The sequence below is a fragment of the Thunnus thynnus genome, chromosome 8, assembly GCF_963924715.1.
Source record: "Thunnus thynnus chromosome 8, fThuThy2.1, whole genome shotgun sequence".
NCBI lineage: Eukaryota > Metazoa > Chordata > Actinopteri > Scombriformes > Scombridae > Thunnus > Thunnus thynnus.
This window is the reverse complement of record NC_089524.1, coordinates 28,983,739-29,004,293: the sequence shown is the minus strand read 5'-3', so window position 1 is coordinate 29,004,293 and position 20,555 is coordinate 28,983,739. Positions and strand designations below refer to the sequence as shown.

At 40.0% G+C, this 20,555-nt stretch overlaps 2 protein-coding genes across 3 annotated transcripts in view; both read left to right on the top strand.

Annotated features, from left to right (window-relative positions):
* Window positions 1-7,139, top strand: part of farp2 (FERM, RhoGEF and pleckstrin domain protein 2) — a 30,601-nt gene extending 23,462 nt beyond the window's left edge. For both annotated transcript variants that reach the window (XM_067597851.1, XM_067597850.1), the window contains exons 18-27: window positions 47-284; window positions 1,434-1,564; window positions 1,663-1,731; window positions 1,814-1,903; window positions 2,586-2,668; window positions 3,559-3,677; window positions 3,878-4,041; window positions 5,157-5,264; window positions 5,362-5,513; window positions 5,616-7,139. In XM_067597851.1, coding sequence (XP_067453952.1) covers window positions 47-284; window positions 1,434-1,564; window positions 1,663-1,731; window positions 1,814-1,903; window positions 2,586-2,668; window positions 3,559-3,677; window positions 3,878-4,041; window positions 5,157-5,264; window positions 5,362-5,513; window positions 5,616-5,709 — 1,248 coding nt within the window. In that variant the 3' untranslated portion in view covers window positions 5,710-7,139. The remainder of the gene's footprint in view (window positions 1-46; window positions 285-1,433; window positions 1,565-1,662; window positions 1,732-1,813; window positions 1,904-2,585; window positions 2,669-3,558; window positions 3,678-3,877; window positions 4,042-5,156; window positions 5,265-5,361; window positions 5,514-5,615) is intronic.
* A 2,866-nt stretch (window positions 7,140-10,005) lies between these two features.
* On the top strand, window positions 10,006-19,774 carry boka (BCL2 family apoptosis regulator BOK a). The gene is made up of 5 exons (XM_067597848.1): window positions 10,006-10,192; window positions 10,445-10,776; window positions 12,773-12,901; window positions 16,112-16,275; window positions 17,969-19,774. Exons 2-5 carry the CDS (start codon window positions 10,563-10,565, stop codon window positions 18,092-18,094), a joined length of 633 nt encoding a protein of 210 aa, XP_067453949.1. The 5' UTR covers window positions 10,006-10,192; window positions 10,445-10,562; the 3' UTR covers window positions 18,095-19,774.
* The last annotated feature ends 781 nt before the right edge of the window (window positions 19,775-20,555 follow it).

Genomic DNA, 20,555 nt, shown 5'->3' with positions numbered 1-20,555 from the left:
CTCTACGTGTTTAGCTGACAAACAGAACGCCCCGTATTCTCCTCAGGAATTCACCAGCTACCTACAGAAGCACGACGAGGTGTTAACAGAACTGGAGAAAGCCACTAAGAGGCTGAAGAAGCTGGAGACAGTTTACAAAGAGTTTGAGCTGCAGAAGGTCTGCTACTTGCCCCTCAACACATTCCTGCTCAAGCCCATCCAGCGCCTCATGCACTATAAGCTCATCCTGGAGAGACTATGCAAGCATTATTCTCCTTCACACCGTGATCACGACGACTGCAAGGGTGAGTCATCTCACCTAATGTTAATATGACAACACCATCTCACTTTGCAGTGGAAGAGGGCTTCGGCGAAGGCCCGGTTTTGGTGCAAAGTTTTCTAAAACTCACTCAGTCCTCATCCGATCTATTTGTATTAACTCAATTTATCTCACGAGAAACTGAAGGTGAAATACAGGATTTATTTAGTAAAAGCGATAGAAGTTGATGAAGGTTGCTTAGAGGAAAACACTTTCAGACTAACATTCTAGAGCACAAATAAACACGCCCACAACCCCAAACACCTCCGCTCGACCCCGTGACTGAATGCTGCACCGCCTGATTTGGTCTGAATACAGCCTTACCCTGTCAGACCTGGTAAGTCCAAACAAGTCCAAACTGAATGCAGTCAGATTAAAAGCTGCAACAGCACAAGACAGAGACAGATTAAATACACACAAGATATGATAAGTCTATGATTTAATTATCATCTTTTATGCACAAAGAAAACAAAATCAGTTCTACAAACTATAAAACACTGTGAATGAGATGATTTTTAGATTTATTTAGTGTCGCATGAGTCTAAATTATGTTTATACCCCCAGCTGGTAAAAACTTGCACTGTCATAGCAACCATCAGATCTGCTGACTCCCCCCCTGTATTTTCACTTATCATGCTGCATGTAAATCATGGAAATCCAGCAAAATACTTCACATAAATCATGTGAGGAAATACAAACTGAATGAGAGTCCCTACTTAACATCTTGTCAGACATTATAAAATAGGCAGCAGAATTTCTATCCAATAAATAATGAAATTGGAAAGAAGATTTATTAAGACATTTAGTAGAGGCGAAGTCCTTACACTAACGATGCTCATTAAATAAAGTCTTTACTCTAACAGATTGAAGAAGCAATCTTGTATGTTCCATATTTGAAAAGGGCTTTACTGTAGGTTGATGCTCCTCTCCATTGATGGTAGTGATATTTTGTTAGATGTTTGTAGTTTTACTTGAAATGATTCTTGCTAGAGATATGAGTGTTCAAACTTTTTTCAATGCAAATACTTTTCAAAATGTGAGACCTCCTCTTTTCTTGTTTGTGTTGTCAGTACAGCAGAGGAGTTATAAGACACTGATGTAAGTATTTTTTCCTCATAATGTTGTTTCCATACAGAGGCTCTGAAGGAGGTGGCAGATATTGCTACACAGCTCCAGAGCAGTCTTATCCGGCTGGAGAATTTCCAGAAGCTAACAGAGCTGCAGAGAGACCTGATTGGAATAGAGAACTTAACAGTACCAGGCAGGGTGAGTGCAATGACCTGGAGCAGAGGGTAGAGGGCACTGCAAAACTGGGTAAAAAGTGTCACACACACACAGTATCTAACAACCACGTTGTGTTCCAGGAGTTCATACGAGAGGGGTGTCTGTACAAGCTCACCAAGAAGGGGCTGCAGCAAAGAATGTTTTTCCTGGTTAGTATAAAACTGTTGAAACTGTTATTAAAGCTTCAATAACTACAAATCATATCACTTATTGTTCCTGCTGTCTTTTCAGTTCTCAGACATGCTGCTCTACACAAGCAAAGGTGTTACAGCGACCAATCAGTTCAAAGTGCACGGACAGCTGCCCCTCCATGGCATGATAGTGAGTACACAAGCTCTAGTTCACCCTGTCTAACATCTGTCCCTCGTTAACCTGTATCTGTCCCGTAAAGATCCCACCATGACGATGAAACCTAGGATTTTCAGTATCAGTTCAGAGTGTTGAGAAGGGAGGGCCTCGGTCTCCTAACTTTACATGTCTCTGCTTTACTCCTGGCTGCAGCTCATAGTGCTGGATGCACCGGTAAGTCCTCTGAGCTCTGCCAGCTTGGATGCCCAAACCCTACCCTTCTTCTCCCATGCTTACGTAGCCAAAGAAAGCACACCTAGCAGATTGCTCAAGATGCAGAATCATGTCAGTGCTTGCAATTATAAGATAAAGTAAAATAAACCATGGCCATCTCATGAGCGGTCTCTAAAAATATATAAGCAGGACGTAGTGATGTCTCTTCTTGCCAAAACTGTTAGGTGTGTTTTGTCTGGGTGGTGATGAGAGGCTACACATCTAAACTTTTGAAAAGGACATGAACCCACCACAGTTTACCTCCAGATGTATAGATGCTCCAGCAGAGAGCTCTCTGTGACATGAGAGTCAAACTTTCTCACTTTGTTTCCCTTTTTGTGAATTCCCAATTTAAAGTCATTCACTGTAAACAAAGTTGTTCAACTCACCATTAGAATGAGACATCTGGCTGAAGTTCTCTGATTTTCTCTTTTGTCTGCAGGTTGAGGAAAGTGAAAACGAGTGGTCAGTCCCACACTGCTTCACCATCTACTCTGCTCAGAGGACCATCGTAGTGGCCGCCAGGTGAGACGTGTGAATTGGATCATACTAGATCCAGTCAGATGTGAGGAGTGTTATTCTAAAATGTGTACAGAGATCAGTTATTTTGGGGTAAATGTTTGTAGATTATTAATAAATGAGTAATAGGAGCATGTAAATGAAAAAAGTTAAATGTAGAGAAAGCAGTCTATCATTAATTTCCTCTTGTAAAACAAAACATACATTCACTCTGAGTGAAAAGAACAAGGAATATATTTTTGGCATATTTTGATCATAAAAAATAAAAATGATTGATTCTTGAACTAAAGGATAATTCCAGTTTATCACAGCATTAACCTGTCGTCTGGCAAAGAAGTTGAACCAGGCTCAACTTTCTTAACACAATGCAACGTCACCCAGCAAAGCACAGCATTGGCCAATCAAAAACATACAAACACACTCCTGGTACATCACTTTGTAACAACAACAACACTTACCTACTTACTGTTTACTTCACAACCGTCAGGACCACAGATAAAACGATTACTGCTGTGATACCTCTCCAGAGCAGTGCAGTGTTCCCTCATGGATCATATCTCATCGTCTCATCGGTATCTGAAACAACACACCCACGCCAACCCTAACCAGACGATCATACAGGTTTTAAAGAAACCACAAACGTAGTGGAAATTATTTGGAAGAGAAACCTAAGGCTGAGTAAACATAACAGATAAACTGATTGTCTGACTGCTTGTGTGGTAATAAACTAGAATTATCCTTTAACAGTAACCAAGCAGACGTCACATCATGTAACACAGACTCTGAAAAATGCTGCTGGGATCTGTTAGTTCAGCTGTGCTTATGTATAAATGCATTCATGAGTTAATGTAATTCAGTGTGCTGTTGTGTCATCATCTCTCTGTTGGTGATTTCAGCTCTAAAGTAGAGATGGGCAAGTGGATTGAGGATCTGAACATCGCTATCGACATGGCCAAGAAGTCACAGGAGAAATCCAGCATCTTCCTCGATGCTGGACTCAGCGATCACTCCAACCGTAAGAGCTTCTACTCACCTCAGAATTATGTGAAGATGAACAGCGACTATCTGTAGAGTAGAAACGCATGTTTTATGTGGCAATTTTACACTTGCATCGGTCATCAAAATGTGTAGTTTATCCCTTTCCTCCATACAACTTCCTGCCCCGCCTCCTCCCTTCCTCCCCTCCTCCTCCTCCTCCTCCTCCTCCTCCCTCAGGATCGTCTGATGAGGTTTCTCTGGAACAGGAGTCAGAGGATGACATGAACTCCTCCCGCACTTCACTGGATAAGCAGACGCACCATCGTGCCAACACAACCATGCATGTGTGCTGGCACCGCAACACCAGCGTGTCTATGTCTGATCATAGCCTGGCTGTGGAGGTACTCCTCCTCTGCCCGCATTGAAACACACACACACACACACACTGAATAAATATGTCAAAACACAGACTCAGGTCATTTCACACACGTCTAAATACCATTCATCATCACTCAGTGGAGTCAAGAAAAAACGTCCATTGTTGCTTTGTGGTGGATCTCGGTGTTTCACCTTCTCTTCTTAACCCTTTAATTTTCCTTTAATTTCCTCTTTTCTTCCCTTGGTGACTGTCTTTCCACTGTTTCACTGAAGTGTGTCCTGTAAAGCTTGTTCTTCATTTCTTATGCAGTTGATAGCTGTTCAATAATGTGCATGCAAGGAAATGTTCTGTCATTTAACATTTTCCACTCCACAGACCTGGAGGATTTCCTGTCTGGTCTTTCTTTTTCCCTTTTTTTTCCTCTCCAAGCTAACACGCTAACACTTCCTTTCCCTTTCTCTGTCTCTACATCTTTTCTTTCTTCTCTCCTCTTCATCCTCTCAGTCTTCAGCTCTCCGGCTGTCTCACCAGAGCTGCCTCCTCGCTATCTCCTCGGTCAGGGCCAAAGACCAAACACCATCACACATGTTTGCTGGTACCGAAACCAGAACCTCTCTCTCACTGATTACCTGCGCATGAACCAGGTACCAGAGCCACGGGCCATGATAGATTACAAGTCTCAGTAGAAAGCATAACTGGTTTAATTGTATCATATTTCACCCTCCCCATGTCAAGATATAAAATTAAAACAAACTGCAGCACCCACACACAAAACATCATTCCAATCTACATCCATTTGGCTTTTTTTTTCTTGAAAAGTGACTGAAATGCTCTAAAAGCTCTAAAAAATTTCAGAAACAGGTTCCTGATGTGTTGTGATGAGCATCAGCAATATTTCTGTAAATGAAAACTACAGTTTATTATTAAAGTTATAGCATTCATCAGCACTTTAAACTTAACATCCCTAATTAGCACAATATACCTTTCATGTAAACAGTGACGTATTTTACTCGCTCACACACAGCAACACATCACTGACTCTTGTATGAATTTATAATAAAACATCACTTATAATCATGTAATCATCGCTGTCTAGCTTTTTAACTTTCTCCTCTTCCCCTCTTCCCCTCTGTGCAGAACCAGCTCTCAGGCTACCTCCTGAGGAAGTTCAAGAACAGCAACGGTTGGCAGAAACTCTGGGTTGTTTTCACCAACTTCTGTTTGTTCTTTTACAAGACCCACCAGGTTGGCAACACATCCAGTGCTTTCTTTCACTCAGTTTCATTATTCCTGCGTGAATACAAGCTGTAATACAATACATGTTGTTGTCATGTGTTTGCAGGATGACTTCCCGCTGGCTAGTCTCCCGCTGCTCGGCTACACAGTCAGCACCCCGGAGGAGTCGGACAGCATTCACAAGGAGTACGTCTTCAAACTGCAATTCAAGTCCCATGTTTACTTTTTCCGGGCAGAGAGCGAGTACACGTTTGAAAGGTAAACGCATATCAACTTGTTTCTAATATATTCTATCGTAACACACGTCAACTTCTATGTTTATCTTCCAACGTGACCACACACGCTGTCTTCTCTTCACAGATGGATGGAGGTGATCAAGAGTGCAGCCAGCACTACAGGCCGGATGAGCCTGCTCATACCTAAAGGAGGTCCCATGGAGATAAACGGAAACTGAAACAAACACGATGGTGTATCTGGAGGCTGGGCCTCTGGCGCATCAGAATAGACTCTGTTCAGTCTCGCGCTCTGTGTTATTTTTCAAGTGAATCAAAGATTTGGACGATAACAAGCGGCGACTGATTGAAGTGTTAACATGAATTATAATGATCTGTGCGTTTTTTTTTTTCTTGATTAATGATGTAAATGATAACATTTGTGTCAGTATACAGGATATAATGAAAGGGAGACGTGTACATTGTGATCAGTTTGTGCATGCGTAGCACTCAGTCATACACATAGACTGATACTGTGGGAAATATTGTTGTATGGGGCCAACTCAAAAACTTCAGTTCAGGCTTTTTAAAGGACTATTCTCCTCAACACGTTACAACTGAAGCTTTGTTGGGTTCAGCATTGTGCTACAGCAGGAATACAGATGATATACAGTAAGTGGAAAATGAAGGTACACCGGATAGCATGTGGATAAAATATCCAGCTCTCTTCATCTTTTGAAAGAGTCAGAGGTGTGTGTGTGTATGTGTGAGGTGGAGGAGAGCAAGAAGGTTCATGGAACGTTGAAAATGGGTTTGAGAGCAGAAGTCGTTTAATTTTGAGAGAAACGTGAGCTGAATCAAACCTGTGTTGAACTGAATCAGTATTTATTTCATCAGCGACTGAGGCCAGTCCAGTTCGGAGGCTTTATTTGCTTGTTAAAGGAAGGATAAAAAGGAAGTTTCAAAATGCTCAAAAGGGAGCTTCTCTGCTTAATACTTGTGGTTAGAACGGTCAGTGTGGTGCCACGTTCTCTCTTTAATATCATATGTAATCATTTATCCTGTTTTTGTTTTGCACAGGGATAACAACATGAGGAAATACTATAGTGGTTACTGTAGTGTTTTACTCTGTAAAAGTTGCAGATTTTTCTTGTAAAAGCAAACCAGAAGAACATATTTTGAAGTTAATTGTACCTGGTGTTAATGTTTCGCTGTGTGTAAGACTGTTGGGATCTGACATGTGGGAGATGTGTGTAGGTCTGAGCTAACAGGCACCTATGACACTTAATGTCAGTTATTTAGTGCGCCACATGCAACCATGGTATTGTTTGGTATATATTTTTTATGAAGACTGGAATCTTTACCCTCTTGTGTGAGCGTGTGTGTGTGTGTGTTTGTGTGCATGTGTGTGTGCGTGCGTGCGGAGAAGCCAACGGTATAGTCCTCCCTACACTCGCCTCTGGAGCTGTAACTAACATAAGGTGATGATGGAGGTCATCTCAAAAACTACAGGACATTCTCTGTGTGTAAGAGGCTGTTGCACAGTTAACAAACAGTATATTACTCCTATTTATTGTTAAGCATGTCATCAGGGCCTCGCTCCTGGATCCCCTCATGTAGTCTTCATGTTATTCCATTGAAAACCTAACAAATAAAAGCTCATTTGAATGAAGGCGTGCGGCTGTTGTTTTACATACAGTCCTGTGTGTTGCAGATTGAACAGAAGACATCTTGCCTGCAGATGTTTAACACATGTCTAGTGGTACACTTACACTTTAAATATTTACCTGAAGTTCCTTTAAGGTCTGACAGTACAAGAAGCTTTATTTGCCAAATCACTAAACCCATATTTACACAACACTGACATGTTGCCATATCATCATTTTTAACCACCAGCTTGCATCATCATTCATATGCAACTCTTGTCTTCACATTCGAAACAACCTGACGTCCATTTGCAAACTCTGAACACAAAATGCAGTTCTCTTACAACGTTATTAAATTACATGATCACACAGTCATCACAACATTATGTTTATCACTGAATTTTGATCATTGTTGCATTTTCAAAATAAATGGGTGATCATCAAATAATGCTGTCAAACAGTCTGCAGTGGTTAATTTCCTCAAGATTAGATGAATAGCAACAAGAAAAAGTGAAAGTTTTGCAGAAGTCAGTGGTTGAAAGTATATAAATTAAGAATGACTTTCAGTGTAATTTTTGAATATGCCGTTACTGTAAAAATACACAGTAAGGTAACTATTTGCAGTGAATCCTACAATCATACAAGGAAATGACTTCACTGCATCAGTTCACCTCTTCTGTTCTGTATCAATGACAAAGTTCGGTTTTATCAGAGGCTCCAAAACTTTTTTTTACATGACATGTAAGTTTACAGAAATCATCTCAAGTACAGTGAGCTGTAATGCTGGAAAGCAGATAGCATTAAACCACTATTTAAACTACTGTCACACACACTCAATACATAGCAACGTTTTGACAGTAGACAAGTAAACAAGACCTCAGCTAATGCATGAAAATGTCATTTTGTTAGAGTTATAGAGGGGTTTTTTTTTGCGCTGGAAAGTCTGAGAATTTAGTTCAGATATTGGCAAATGAAGGAGATGACAAAAGAAAGAAAAAATCCTTTTCTGTGATCAAGCTGTCAGTTACAGTGTTAAGAGTTGGCTTTTGTCTATTAACAGAGATCTACAAATCTGTCGAGCAGCCGCAGACAAAGCAGGGCATTCCTCAGGCATGTCCAAACAGCTTGTACAGTGGGTGTGGTGGCTTCCCCAGAAATGCCAATATTGCTCATCTGCCAAGGACATCTATTCAAACGATTTTGTGTAGGGAGTGGAGAAGGTGTGTGTAGCTGCCGACTGTCTGCTGTCATGGTGTTTATCTTTCAAAGTAACGTCGCTCCACATTATCTCCACATCAACTCCGTTGTCATGGTTGCCAGTAATTATGACTTGGTTTTTTTAACTGTATACTATCACTTTCTACATTTACTCCGCTACCTGTAGTAAATAGACAGTTTGTAGATTCAGATATTACATTCACACCATGATGAAAGGAACATGTTGTAATCAGTGATGGATTAATGATGTCACAGAGTTAATATACAGTATAATAGTCTTTTCACCGCATTCCCTCCTGTTAAAAGCTACAACACTAGCAGGGCCGTAGCCAGCGGTTTCCAAAACTGAGGTCACGAGCCCCAAACCTAACCCTGAACATCAGAAGTAACAGTATATGCACATTATTAATCATTCTGAAATGTTAAGACAAAAATAATGGGCCACTGACAGGAGCCATACTGCTGCCAAAACTGTCTAAATTTTAAGTCAAATTTTGAATGGAGGACTTTTTATAGAGTGATCAGCAGGTTTTACATTCATCTCCAAATGCTTTACTTACTGTATAATGTATGTTTTCCATGAGGCTGACCTGTGCAAACCGTACAACGTAAAACTATTCACTAATACAAGAAGAAGTGCTGTGCAAAGAAGTGAGTGTGTGTGTCAGTCTGTAGCAGTGTCATGTGGAGTGTTTTCATGTGAGGGATCACATCAGGGTGTCACTTAAAACAGGCCGGAACAACTAAACAAGTGAACCTTGTCTTCCAGCCAAAACACTGTTGAAAACACATTTCGATACAGCTTAATTGAATTTAAGTGATTCGCACTTAGAGATTTAGCAAATTCCAGTTTGGTTTCTTACAAATTCTGATATCCCCTTTGTCTAGTTTGTGAGGGGAAAGATCTTCTTGCATCCCTAAAGCAATGTTCTAAAACATCTTCACACTAGATGTTTTAGAGTCTTTTATACTCTGCTAAATCCTTTATTTTTCCTCCATGACATAGGCCTCAGGGGCCCCGGGGTAAGATTTAGCTGTGGGCCCATATTGAATCCCCAATATCACCCCACTGTGCGTTGTGTATAAACCCTGTTGCCTTTAAGTGCCCATCATGTGTTCAAGTCAAGGAATACTTGTTATTCTGAAACGCCCCTCACGTCTGCAATAAATCGGTTAATTTGGTGATTTTATTTAACACAAATATTTAGGGAAATACGCAATGTATGCATATTCTAACTGAAATAATAGACTTATTAAAACTAGACTTAAACACAGGGACCTTCTACAGGACTTCTTCTACTTTGCCTCCTGATTTTTCCAATGCAGAGTCATTCTAACAATTATTAATCACTACTGCATACATCTGACACATGCAGCCTGTATTTGATCAGTGAAAATGCAAAACTCACAAAAAGAAATGTTTTATCATCGCAAGCTTCCTGTGGGTTTCCTGTTGAATAGAATTGAATTGAATAGAACAGAGTTGACTGTAGATATGGTGATTTTGTCAAGCAGGCACACCTTTAATAAATCCAGTTATTGATTTACAGCTGAGGTGTCAGGTCGTGTCCTGTGTGTGTGTGTGTGTGTGTGTGTGAGAGAGAGAGAGAGATGAAGTTGGAGGGGGGCGGGGCTTGTGTGGGTCTGCTTATCTCCGCCTTTAGACTCCACAATAAGTGCCCTTAGAAGGAAAGCCTGTCAGACTGTAAAGTGGAGAGCATTTTTTAACGCGTTGAGTGGCAGCAGATCTTCAGTCAACCGATCAAGACCACTTTTCTTCTCAATGACAAGTCAAGATGCAGCCAGCCTAGGACTATACTCTATTTGGGGCTTTTTAGCCTATTAACATAAAGATTCTCGGGTAAGTGTTATTTAATTGTCCTCACTTTCATTATAAGAGAGTATAAACGCACTAACTGTAATTTATTGGATTCATGCATAACTTTTCTGGTCTTTTATACCAGCTTTTCCTCGTCTAAACGTCCCTGTCTCTCCAGCCAGGGGTTTATATAACCTGCTGCTTCAGTAGACTTTGATTGCGTTTGCATCGGACAGATTTACTCAGGCTATCATAAGATGTCCACAAACTAATCCGCGTGTTTGTTTCATGCAGGATCATCTCCACAAGTCTTCCTATCTGCTGGGAGGAGGGGAGGAGGTGCGCCGGGCCCGGGAAGAAGGCGCTGGAGGCGGGGAGGTGAGCAGCGCAGTCCGCGGCGGATGAGACGGGCATGGAGATGCTGCGCCGCTCCTCTGTGTTCGCGGCCGAAGTGTTTGACCGTTCGCCCACCGACAAGGAGCTGGTGTCCCAGGCCAAAGCTCTATGCAGGGACTATATCCACTCCAGGCTCAACCGTGCAGGGATAGGCTGGTCTAAGCCTGAGCACGGACTGGCTGCATCAGGTGGGACGCTGGGAGAGATTTCGTCGGTGCTCCTGTGGCTGGGTAAGTTAGTGGGACTGCCTGCCAAAAACTGAAGCTGTGTTGTGGACACTGAATTTAGGAATTAGGACAGCAGGAGTGCAGATTAGAGTTTATAAAGTTGCACATGGGAGTTTCAAAAGACTGACGCCAAACAATATCTTTTAGATGTGCTTAAATGTGATCATTTGTAGGCCAAGAAAAATGAAGAAAGTGTAGACAGGACAGAGACCATCATTTAGAGAAACTTTGGGACATAACTTACAAGTGTTGTTTAAATGATTTTTTTAATGGGAAAAAAATGAATTATATATGTTGACCTGGCAAGCCCATGTTGACAGCCAGGCTATAATGGAGGTTTTACTTTTTGAGAAGGCTCAGAGTGTATGAGGCTTGACCAGGCAGTCTTGGAGAGTATATCAGGTATGGGATATAGGTCTGGTATGGTAACCTCTCAGTACAGTTAAAATCTAGGCTTGCCTGTCTTGTTCAGACCACCATGAAGGTCATAGTGAAGAAAGAACAACAGTCCCTTCAATTTATATACAAGCAGTCTGTGCTCAGCAGAGCACAGAGAATAATGGCTGATCCATCCCATGTCCTTCACTCTGAGTAGGAGTTTTTACCCTCTGGCAGATGATATAGAGTACCCAAGTGGTGACTCAATCATTTTAAAAACTAATTTGTGCTTTCCTCTATTAACATCTTAAACAGTAGGGACATAATTCCCAAGTGACTTTATTAGGATTGAAGGGTTGTGCAATATGTATAAATGAATACCACTATGTGGTGGACTGTGTCACACGTCTACATACCCAATGAAGTATATCGTATCTTATCATATCATAATTCAATAAAATGTTCAAGTCTATTGGGGTGGGGGTGGGGGTTGCTGCTTGTACTCATGACCTCATCAAATCCAGTTGACAGCCCTGTCTGAAACGTATCATGGGGATTACCTTTCATTTTCTCTGGAAGACGTTTACGTGATTTCAGGGAATCCCTAGAAAAACAAGGAACACAGTTTAATTTTAGTTTGCCTCCCTGGATGTTTTCCCAGAATGAAATGTGAAACTGACTACAGATGGCTGTCCCAGTCTGAGGGTTCATATTACCATTTGTGGTTATCACCACACCTCCAGTTTTGGTTTTAGTTTTGTTACGCAATTTACTGGAAAATCAGATCAAACAGCAAAGGACACTGTGTTTAGTAAAAACGGGGGGGCTCTAATGACCACTTTCCGGCTGGGAGACTCTCAAATCACTTTAAATACTGTGGTCCTACCAAAAAGTTGGCAAACCTCTGATGCTTCATGTGAAAAAAATATTTAAGAGATTACAGCAGTTCGTTTTTGACTTGGTTCTCTTAAACGTTTACCGGATATCAAGTAAATCGGAAGTTCCAGCATTTTCACCTCATTGATTAAAAGTTCTGGTGGAATCACATTAAAGTCAAAACCAAATGTATGTTAAATACTGTCATGAACTTTCTAAGACACTCAGTGTTATTATTTAGATGAATGTCATCACTGTACTTTGTTACTCGCCAATCCTGCCTGTCCATACCTCAGAGAAGTCAAATCAGGGGCTAAAATGCTAAAGCTACTAATATTTAACTAAAATACTAAGCTACATAATGGTAGCATAAGTAGAGGAGAGTAACAAGAAGCCAACTAAAACTCAATGACTTAAGCATAGAAGAAGCCTATTAGATGCCAACTGACTCAGTAATGTCTGCTCTACAGCAATATTTACCTTAAGTTTGGAGCCGCCATAAGCTAACGGTCATACCAGACCAAGTAAGGCTGTAGAAGCAAAAGTCCTGAGTGAATTGAATTGAGCAACGGTGCATTGTTACTCATGAGTTCAGCTTTTCATTTGTAAAGGGAAGAATGTGTTATTTCTTCTTTCAAAGGTAACATAGTCTCACTTTAACTGTGGGCTAAATGCAAAGTTGGATGCACAACCAATACAATATTCACTTTTTTTGACTGAATTTCCACGTCTTTATCTTGGCCAGGTGATGAGTTGGAGTACCTTCGCCCCAACGTCTACCGCAACGTAGCACGACAGCTCAACATCACAGTGGCATCGGAGAGCGTGGTGTCAGACGCCTTCCTGGCTGTGGCTGCAGACATTTTCTCCACAGGTATAGTCCCCCATTAAATCTGGTTATTGTACTGTAAATCAAGCCATTCATGCAGGGCTGTTCATGGGAACCAGCTTTTGTGCTTTGTTATCAGGTTTATCTCTGACCTGCACAAACTTGGACCCAAAAATAAAGGAAGATGTTTGTCCTTTTAAGGAAGTTATTCATTGATGTCATTTGGAAGGAGGAACTTCAGAGCCTGAGGCAAATACAGTACTGTTTTATTATTTATTGTTTTATATATGAAACGTTTGGAGAACTACTACTGCTACTGCTCCTACCAATGTTTTATCATTTGTTTAATAGGGAGATTCATAATGTTCTCATGCTAAATAAAGCAATTCTGGCCTGCTTTTTTGTGTAAACACCTCTTATGTAGGGCGACGATAGGATTCTCCAGTTAGTCAGGGACATTTTGTCGCTGTCATTATCCCCTCACTGCAAGGAACCGTAGGGAAAACATTCAGTCCATATTAGGTTAAAATGTTGCTGGAGTGGCTGATTGTTACAGGCAGATTTGGACCCCACCCTGAGAGTTCAGTCACGAACCTCAGCTGGCTTTTTCCTCAGGGAAAGTAACAAAGCAATCTGCTGCAAAGGTAATTAAAAGTCAGCTTCAAACTGAAGGAACTCAGGTTAGTCTTAGTGTGTGTGCAGAGTTGCTTAGAAAAACTGCTGATTCAAACAGATATCAGCCTTAATATAAACATGCTCTCTGGTCATGATTACAAATGTGGTGTTTATTTAGGGATTTATATGTAATGCTAGATTTGAAAAACAAGTTGTTAGGCATTAGTTTCAGTTTACAAGATACACATGTAGCCCTCGGGTGATTACAATGTAAAATTTCGCCTAGACATGCCACTCTGTGAAGAGGAAGTCATGATCAGCAGTAGATTATGACCACAAAATTGTCTAACGTGTACAAGCTCTGAGACAAATGTCACATTGCTTTCCTCCATACACAGATAAACTACAGCTAAAAAGTCTTATCACATCCTACATGTTATACTTGCAGCAAAGTTACATTCTGCATAGGATGAGTTTGTTTTCCTTTCTTTGAAACATTTATTTAAAGCTGTCCTTATCAATAACAATGTGTAATGTTTAAGTTGAACACAAAGAGAATTATCACCCAGAGTGTTTTAGCATCTTTTAGCTAATTGTTTTTGTTTTGTGGCTTGCAGCTTTACTATCGGGTTCATTCAAATCAACATGGATTCCAGACACATGAGGTAGTTGTTTTTAGCACAAAAGCTATGATAAGCTACCTGCCCAGCACCAAACGACAGACAGACAAAGTTAGCGACTAGCTGGTGGTGAACATACTGTAGTGAAGCATTTAGCAGCTAAGGAGTTGACTATTTTTCGCAGGAGTTGGTGTAGGAGAATAGAGCCAAAAGGAGAGTGAATATTGGGCTTTCATTTGTTGGATGCACATAAACACGACTCCAAATAAATGCCAATGTTGCTCCATGTCAAATAAGCAACTGTTCACCATATCCACTTAAAAGGTGATAACATGTCAGAATTGTGTTTACAGCTTGTTTCAGCTGCCCCCAAGTGGCCAAAACATCCATGACTGCATCTTTAAAATCACAATTCTTACACCTTTATGGAGGTACAATATGAAATCACTGGAGTACCTCTTTTACACAAGTGTGAGTCAAATGTGACAAAAATGAAGAATGATTTTCTACCACAAGGGGCTGTAGTGGCACATGACCCTCACTTCCTCCATCTGAAGGGGCGACCTGATGGGATTCTGCCATTTTTGTTTTTGCTGTTACATCTCAAGAAGCATGTTTTTCTATATAGAGGCACCCTTATATCTTAACTGAACTCATTATCAGCCAAGCTAGCACCTGAGGTTGGATCCTATCTTAGGCCACACTGAAAAGGGCACTGATTTTACACATAAAGATCGGTTTACTAGTTATGAGAGATAAGCTTCTACTCGGCAGCCTGTGAAAACAGTAGTATAGTGTCTTCTGTGGTTCTGGAGGTGCTTTGTCCAAAATAGCCCTGATGATGACATCAGGGTTATCAAGGTTTGAGCTTGGAGACTAAATTTTTTTTAATGGCAAATTTGGGCATTTACCAGTTTACCAATTGAGTTGTATTATTGGAAATGTCATGTAGGATGCAGCATTTTCAGAATGCAACCAATAATGGGAACTAAATGTGAAAATATCTTCACCCTCTGCTGCATGAATTTTGACCATTCTTTTTAAAAATCTGTCTCTCATAAGGCCCCAAAATTTATGGACCTTGAAAGAAGTGGCCCTTTTCCATTTCTCCCCTGGCCCTTAAACAGTCTGTGCATGCCAATGTGTAACATCATTGACTGTAGAGTGTAAATGTGTCTGGCTGTTAACCAAAGTAAGATTATCCAAGCAAAAATATATCAAAATAATAAGGAAAAATTAGCACATTTTGTTTATAAGATTTATTATCTAGTAACTTGTCCACAAATGACTCTCCAAGCACAATCAGCTGTGGAAAAACAAATGAGAATTTGGTTCAAATATTTTATTGAACTCAAATCTGTTTCTTTTCTGTTTTATTTGCTCTTTTTGTTTTTTGGATCACTGCTGAACTCACCTAATATCAGACAGCTGTTTTACAAGAAGCGACAGAGTAGATTGCCATCCTGCAAATTCCAGCTTTCACCATTAAAGAGATACATGACCTCCGTTTATAAGAGTCTAGGAATGAATCAGATGACAGTTACAGAGGATGGATGGAGTTGAGTCTCAGTTTGTATGTGTTGGACATACTGTATAAACAATACAAAAATAGTATAAAGCTTTGACTGTAAATGGCGTGGCGGCAGAAAGAGTCACTCTACATGTGAGCTAAAGTTGGAAAAATGATCTGCTCACTGATCTAACTGTCTGCCCGCTGCCACCAAGTCTTGGGTTTGGGTTTTCTTCTTTGTGGTATAGACAGGCATGTAGGCATAATTCCTGGCTGCTGCTGAGGTTTTATAATGTGTTCATCCATCTTTAAAGAGTACTGCTGACGGAGACGTTTCTGCTCCAACTCCACAAAAAGAGCAGTTACTCCATTTTGCTTTAGAACCCTGTAATCATCTAATAATAATTGGATTGCAAACTATTTTCTCGATTCATACATCACACAGAGGACATAAATGGTTGTGTGTTTATTTTATTCTAATAGCTCTACAACCTGTGTGTTTCCCGCCAGGTGTGACATGGGGAAAGGTGGTTTCTTTGTACGCAGTGGCAGGGGCCCTGGCAGTCGACTGTGTGCGCCACGGTCACCCAGCTATGGTTCATACCATCGTCGACTGCATGGGGGAGTTTGTCCGCAAGAGTCTGACCTCCTGGTTAAAAAGGAGAGGAGGCTGGGTAAGGGAAACTTTCTTATTTACCCAATCACTTGTTTGTGTTTCTGCTTGAGTGTGTTTAGTTCCACAGTAGTCACCATGCCGGTGAGGTATTTTAGGATTAGTATTTTTAATATATTGATGTCAGAAATGACAGAAAGAAAGAAGAAAGAAAGTATTGAAAAAGTACTGCACTGTATAAGATGCGGTCCAAAAAGGAATTACATAGAGGAATCCAAGTATGTTCTAAGTTCCTATAAAAAGGATATTATGGGAATATTATACGAGCACAAGGAATATTATAGAGCATGAATAATAAAATAAGTGAACTACTGCTCTGGATTTTCCGTTTTAATATTTCACTACTTTCTTGATACTGCTTTTGTTTTTCATGCAGCCTTGCTGAAATATTTTAGGCATAATCAATAACAAATTTTACACTTAAGCTTGTTAGTGTTTTTTGCACAAGCAATTGGGATTGGTTAATCAAGCCATGAAATGAAATGAGGTACCAAGACATTGTAGTGGACGCATTTCATTATTTTGCGATGATGAAGTGAGTGTTTCTCCTCTGGTTTCTGTTAGCAGCTGCAGATAAATATTAGTTGGTCTGGAGGCTGATGTATCTCAATGAACTGAAATTTTACACATGAATTTCTGTGATGAGGTTCATGATGTCAGTAGCTGTGATGGCTTGAGGAGGGACAAGCCAGCAGCTCAATATTATTAATTAGCCCCACCATGAGGCCTAAGTATGATAGTATGATAACATATATGCTTTGTTAGACACCAGAGCTTCAAACCAACTTTTTACACCCTCAACCAGGCTTTATGTGTTCAGCTGATGCCTCAGCCACGAGGTAGAGCAGATCCAGAACAGCTGACATATACTGCTTCAATTTAACGAACATCTTTTTGGTTCATAAAAATTAACCACTAGACATAAACTAAAGCCACAGCTTCAGAAAGAAGAGAAGATGTGTCTTCTGTAGAGTCCTGTGAATGGGAAAAGCCTGTCTGATACAATCCTGCTGAAATAATAAAGTGAAACTCCAGCACAAGGGGGAACAAGGCCTGGCATCGTGCCTCCGTCTGTGTTCTGCTCTGCTGCAAAGAGCATAACAAGTGAACAAATGCTCGCCTGTGGACTCAAGAGACACTGCACCCAAGTCAGTTTTGCTTTGAAGATAAGTGGAGTGTGACAAAATGAAGAGCAACGCATTGTATAACTGACCTCCTAAGCACAAATGAGGGAACTGTTTTTCACAGTCTCAGTCAAAACTCGACCTGTAATGTTTCTACACCGAGAGATGATGTCAGCATGTCCTGCTTGAAACCTAAATAACATTTCGTGATATGCAGAGGGAGAAGTGTTTATTGTCAGGGCTGACAGTAAACTGTGGTCTCTGTATTACTTCATTGTCTATGAAAGTTTTCTAGTTATATAAGTAGAGTGTTGAAGCAAGCATTGCGGAGATTACAGTGTGGGATTTGGCTTTGAAAATTACATACTTGTGGGTAAATTGCACATCTTGCCACAGCAGATTTTCAAAATATTTTCAAATTAAGAACACGTGTTCATAAAGTCTTCTCGTTACTGCTAAACACACTCTTGTTTTTTTTTTGGTTGTGTTGTTTCATATCAGGATCAGAATACCTTTGCTGAGCTCTTGCGGCACATGCATGACTCATTGTGTTACTGTGTCCCCTCACAGGTGGATGTGACAAAATGTGTGGTGAACACTGATCCCAGCTTCCGCTCCCACTGGCTGGTGTCTTCCGCCTGTGCGTTCGGACACTACCTGAAGGCCATCGTGTTGTATCTCCTCAGGGAGAAATGAAAGACAAAGTCGCACACTGGATTCTGAGCAAACTGACCAGCACCATTCCAAAAAAAAGCATCTACCACTTTGGATTATGTTTACACTCATTTGCACTGAGCCTTCTTCGATGAACACCCACCCCTGCACAGAGATCCCTTGCTTCCTCTGCTCCCCCTGCGAGATTGTATATTTATTGTTAATGGTTATATTATGGCACACGTTTGATGTGGATTTTTAAAATCACCCACCATAAATGTTTTTAGCTTAGATATATTTTTCAGTTTTCCACAAACAGAAGAACTACTCATTTTGCTGCGTGGTTGGCAGCGGTTTGGCTGCCCCCAGTGGTTGAAAATAATCATTATTTTGACATGTAAATTGAGGATATGTCTCGGAGTTCTGAGGCTATCCATGAGGACTTTTGCTTACATCTCAAACTTTCACATTTCATGCTTGATAAATGCAGAGTACAAAATATTTTCTTCTTACTAAGGGACTGTACAAAAATGATTAGGGCAAGGGGGTAAGAAAAGGGGAGGGGTTTATGTATTTTTTTCTTTTTGCTGAAGGGAGGCTTGTCTCAATTTTGGGGGGGAAGGACTTTTCTTACTCCAGGTTTATCGTTTATTTCAGCCCTCCCTTGTGAAAATAATAGTTTTAAAGAATGGACCGAATACAATTTATGGCTTTCGTGCACACAATGGGTTACAATAGTGCACTTTGCCATGTAAGACAACAATCCTGTCTCTGTTTCAGGGCTTTATTTTCCTCATCACAATCAAACTAGTCACTAACAGGACCAACAGTCGATTGCAGAGAGCTGGTGCATGTGGCAGCCATTTATTGGCTGTAATAAATGTTTATTCAGCAACTGTTTATTAAAATGTCTAGAATGTTCACCATTTTGTCATATTTGCCATAATTCTAGTAATTGCTAATTCCACTTATTAGTGGTTATTCAAATATTATTAGCTTATTAGTTTATAAATTCAGCTACACCATCTTAAATTCTGTTCTTTTAATTATTAAAGGTGAAACAAGTTCTACTATCTCAACACTCTCACTTTATTTTGAGATCTTGGGGGAAGAGTGTTGCTGTTTTTTCCAAGTCAAGGAGAAGGTTAAAAGAAAATGTTAATTACATTGCGGAGGGTCTTGCTTTATAGAAGTTTAAAAACTATAATATTCATTCCCCTTTCCTAGCCCAATACTTTTCATACAGTCCCTAATGAGCCTTTTAGATTTCCAACTTTAAAAAGCAAGACCCTCCCCACCATAATTAACATTAACAGTTTAACAACTGTAAGATTCCCCCCCCCCCCCCCCCCCCCCCCCACCCCAATAATTTTCATAGAGTCCCCAATGAGTCTGTTTGGTGAATTAAGCCTGCAAGCACCACAAATATGAATTTGAAACAGCACTATACACTTAATGCAACTTTAACTCTCTGTATTCATTGTTCACTGTGAGGCAGTGTATTATATTGCTGTAATGTAATAGCAGAAATGCAAGTTACAGTATCTGTTCTCTGAGTTAGAGCACTTTGATAACATTTCAGTTTATGAGTAGAATTTATTCTATGAATAATTTCACTTTTATATGGCATGTAGCACTAGGAGTCCTAGAAAATAAGCAAATGTAAAGAGTTGTCTGCAACATATGTTAATAAGTCATTAATAAATGGTTCTTACAATAATATATCAAGTCTGCAGTTGTAAATGTTAATAAGTTGTTAATAAACTGATTTTGCTCTGCAGCAATTTTCAAGAAGGTAAGTGGTCCAATGGTCTTTCTTATGAATGATGAGTTAAAGAGCTTTTAAACCTTAAAAAATACCTAATTTGAATGTGGTATTGTAATGGGATATGTTTTTAAACCCAGACTGAACTGACTGAGTATGACATGTATGTCTTGTATTAAGTATTTGGGCACTGTGCTAATATGAGGTGGCTGTATTCTGAGAATAGAGGATGTGATTTATAGTTTTTCACTTTCTATCACTGCTACTATTTCCTATGCACAGCCTTTCGTGTTAAATCGAGAGGACAATCAAAGAGATGTTTGTGGACAAAACCACAAATTGGTGCATAAAGTGTTCAGTCTTAATTTCAGTTGAATCAAACAAACAACAAATGTAAACAGAGACAGTTTTTGACCTAGTTTTATACAAAGACTGTTTCATCCAAACAGTCTTTGTATAACATTTTCTTTCTACAGCATCATCCAAAGCTGTTTGTCCATCTGGTAATCATTTTGTTAGATACTATATAAATGTCAACTATTCAATTAACTCAGCACCAAATTTAAACTTGGTTTTACATTCATTCTCAACATTTTCATGTTTAATACATGTGTGGTTGAACTTGTTCTGTGAACACCTTACAAATCTGTGCTGCTGAATCAATCCCTATATATTGTTGCATGTATAGTAACACATTTAAGGTGATGTGGGATAAAAAATGTGATGTTCCAGCACTGC

Bases quoted from the DNA above. Each gene is read 5' to 3' on its own strand.
- boka (XM_067597848.1), top strand. From the start codon at position 10,563: ATGGAGATGCTGCGCCGCTCCTCTGTGTTCGCGGCCGAAGTGTTTGAC. The intron at 10,777-12,772 runs GTAAGTTAGTGG...TATCTTGGCCAG, and splicing joins GTCGGTGCTCCTGTGGCTGG to GTGATGAGTTGGAGTACCTT. The intron at 12,902-16,111 runs GTATAGTCCCCC...GTTTCCCGCCAG, and splicing joins TGCAGACATTTTCTCCACAG to GTGTGACATGGGGAAAGGTG.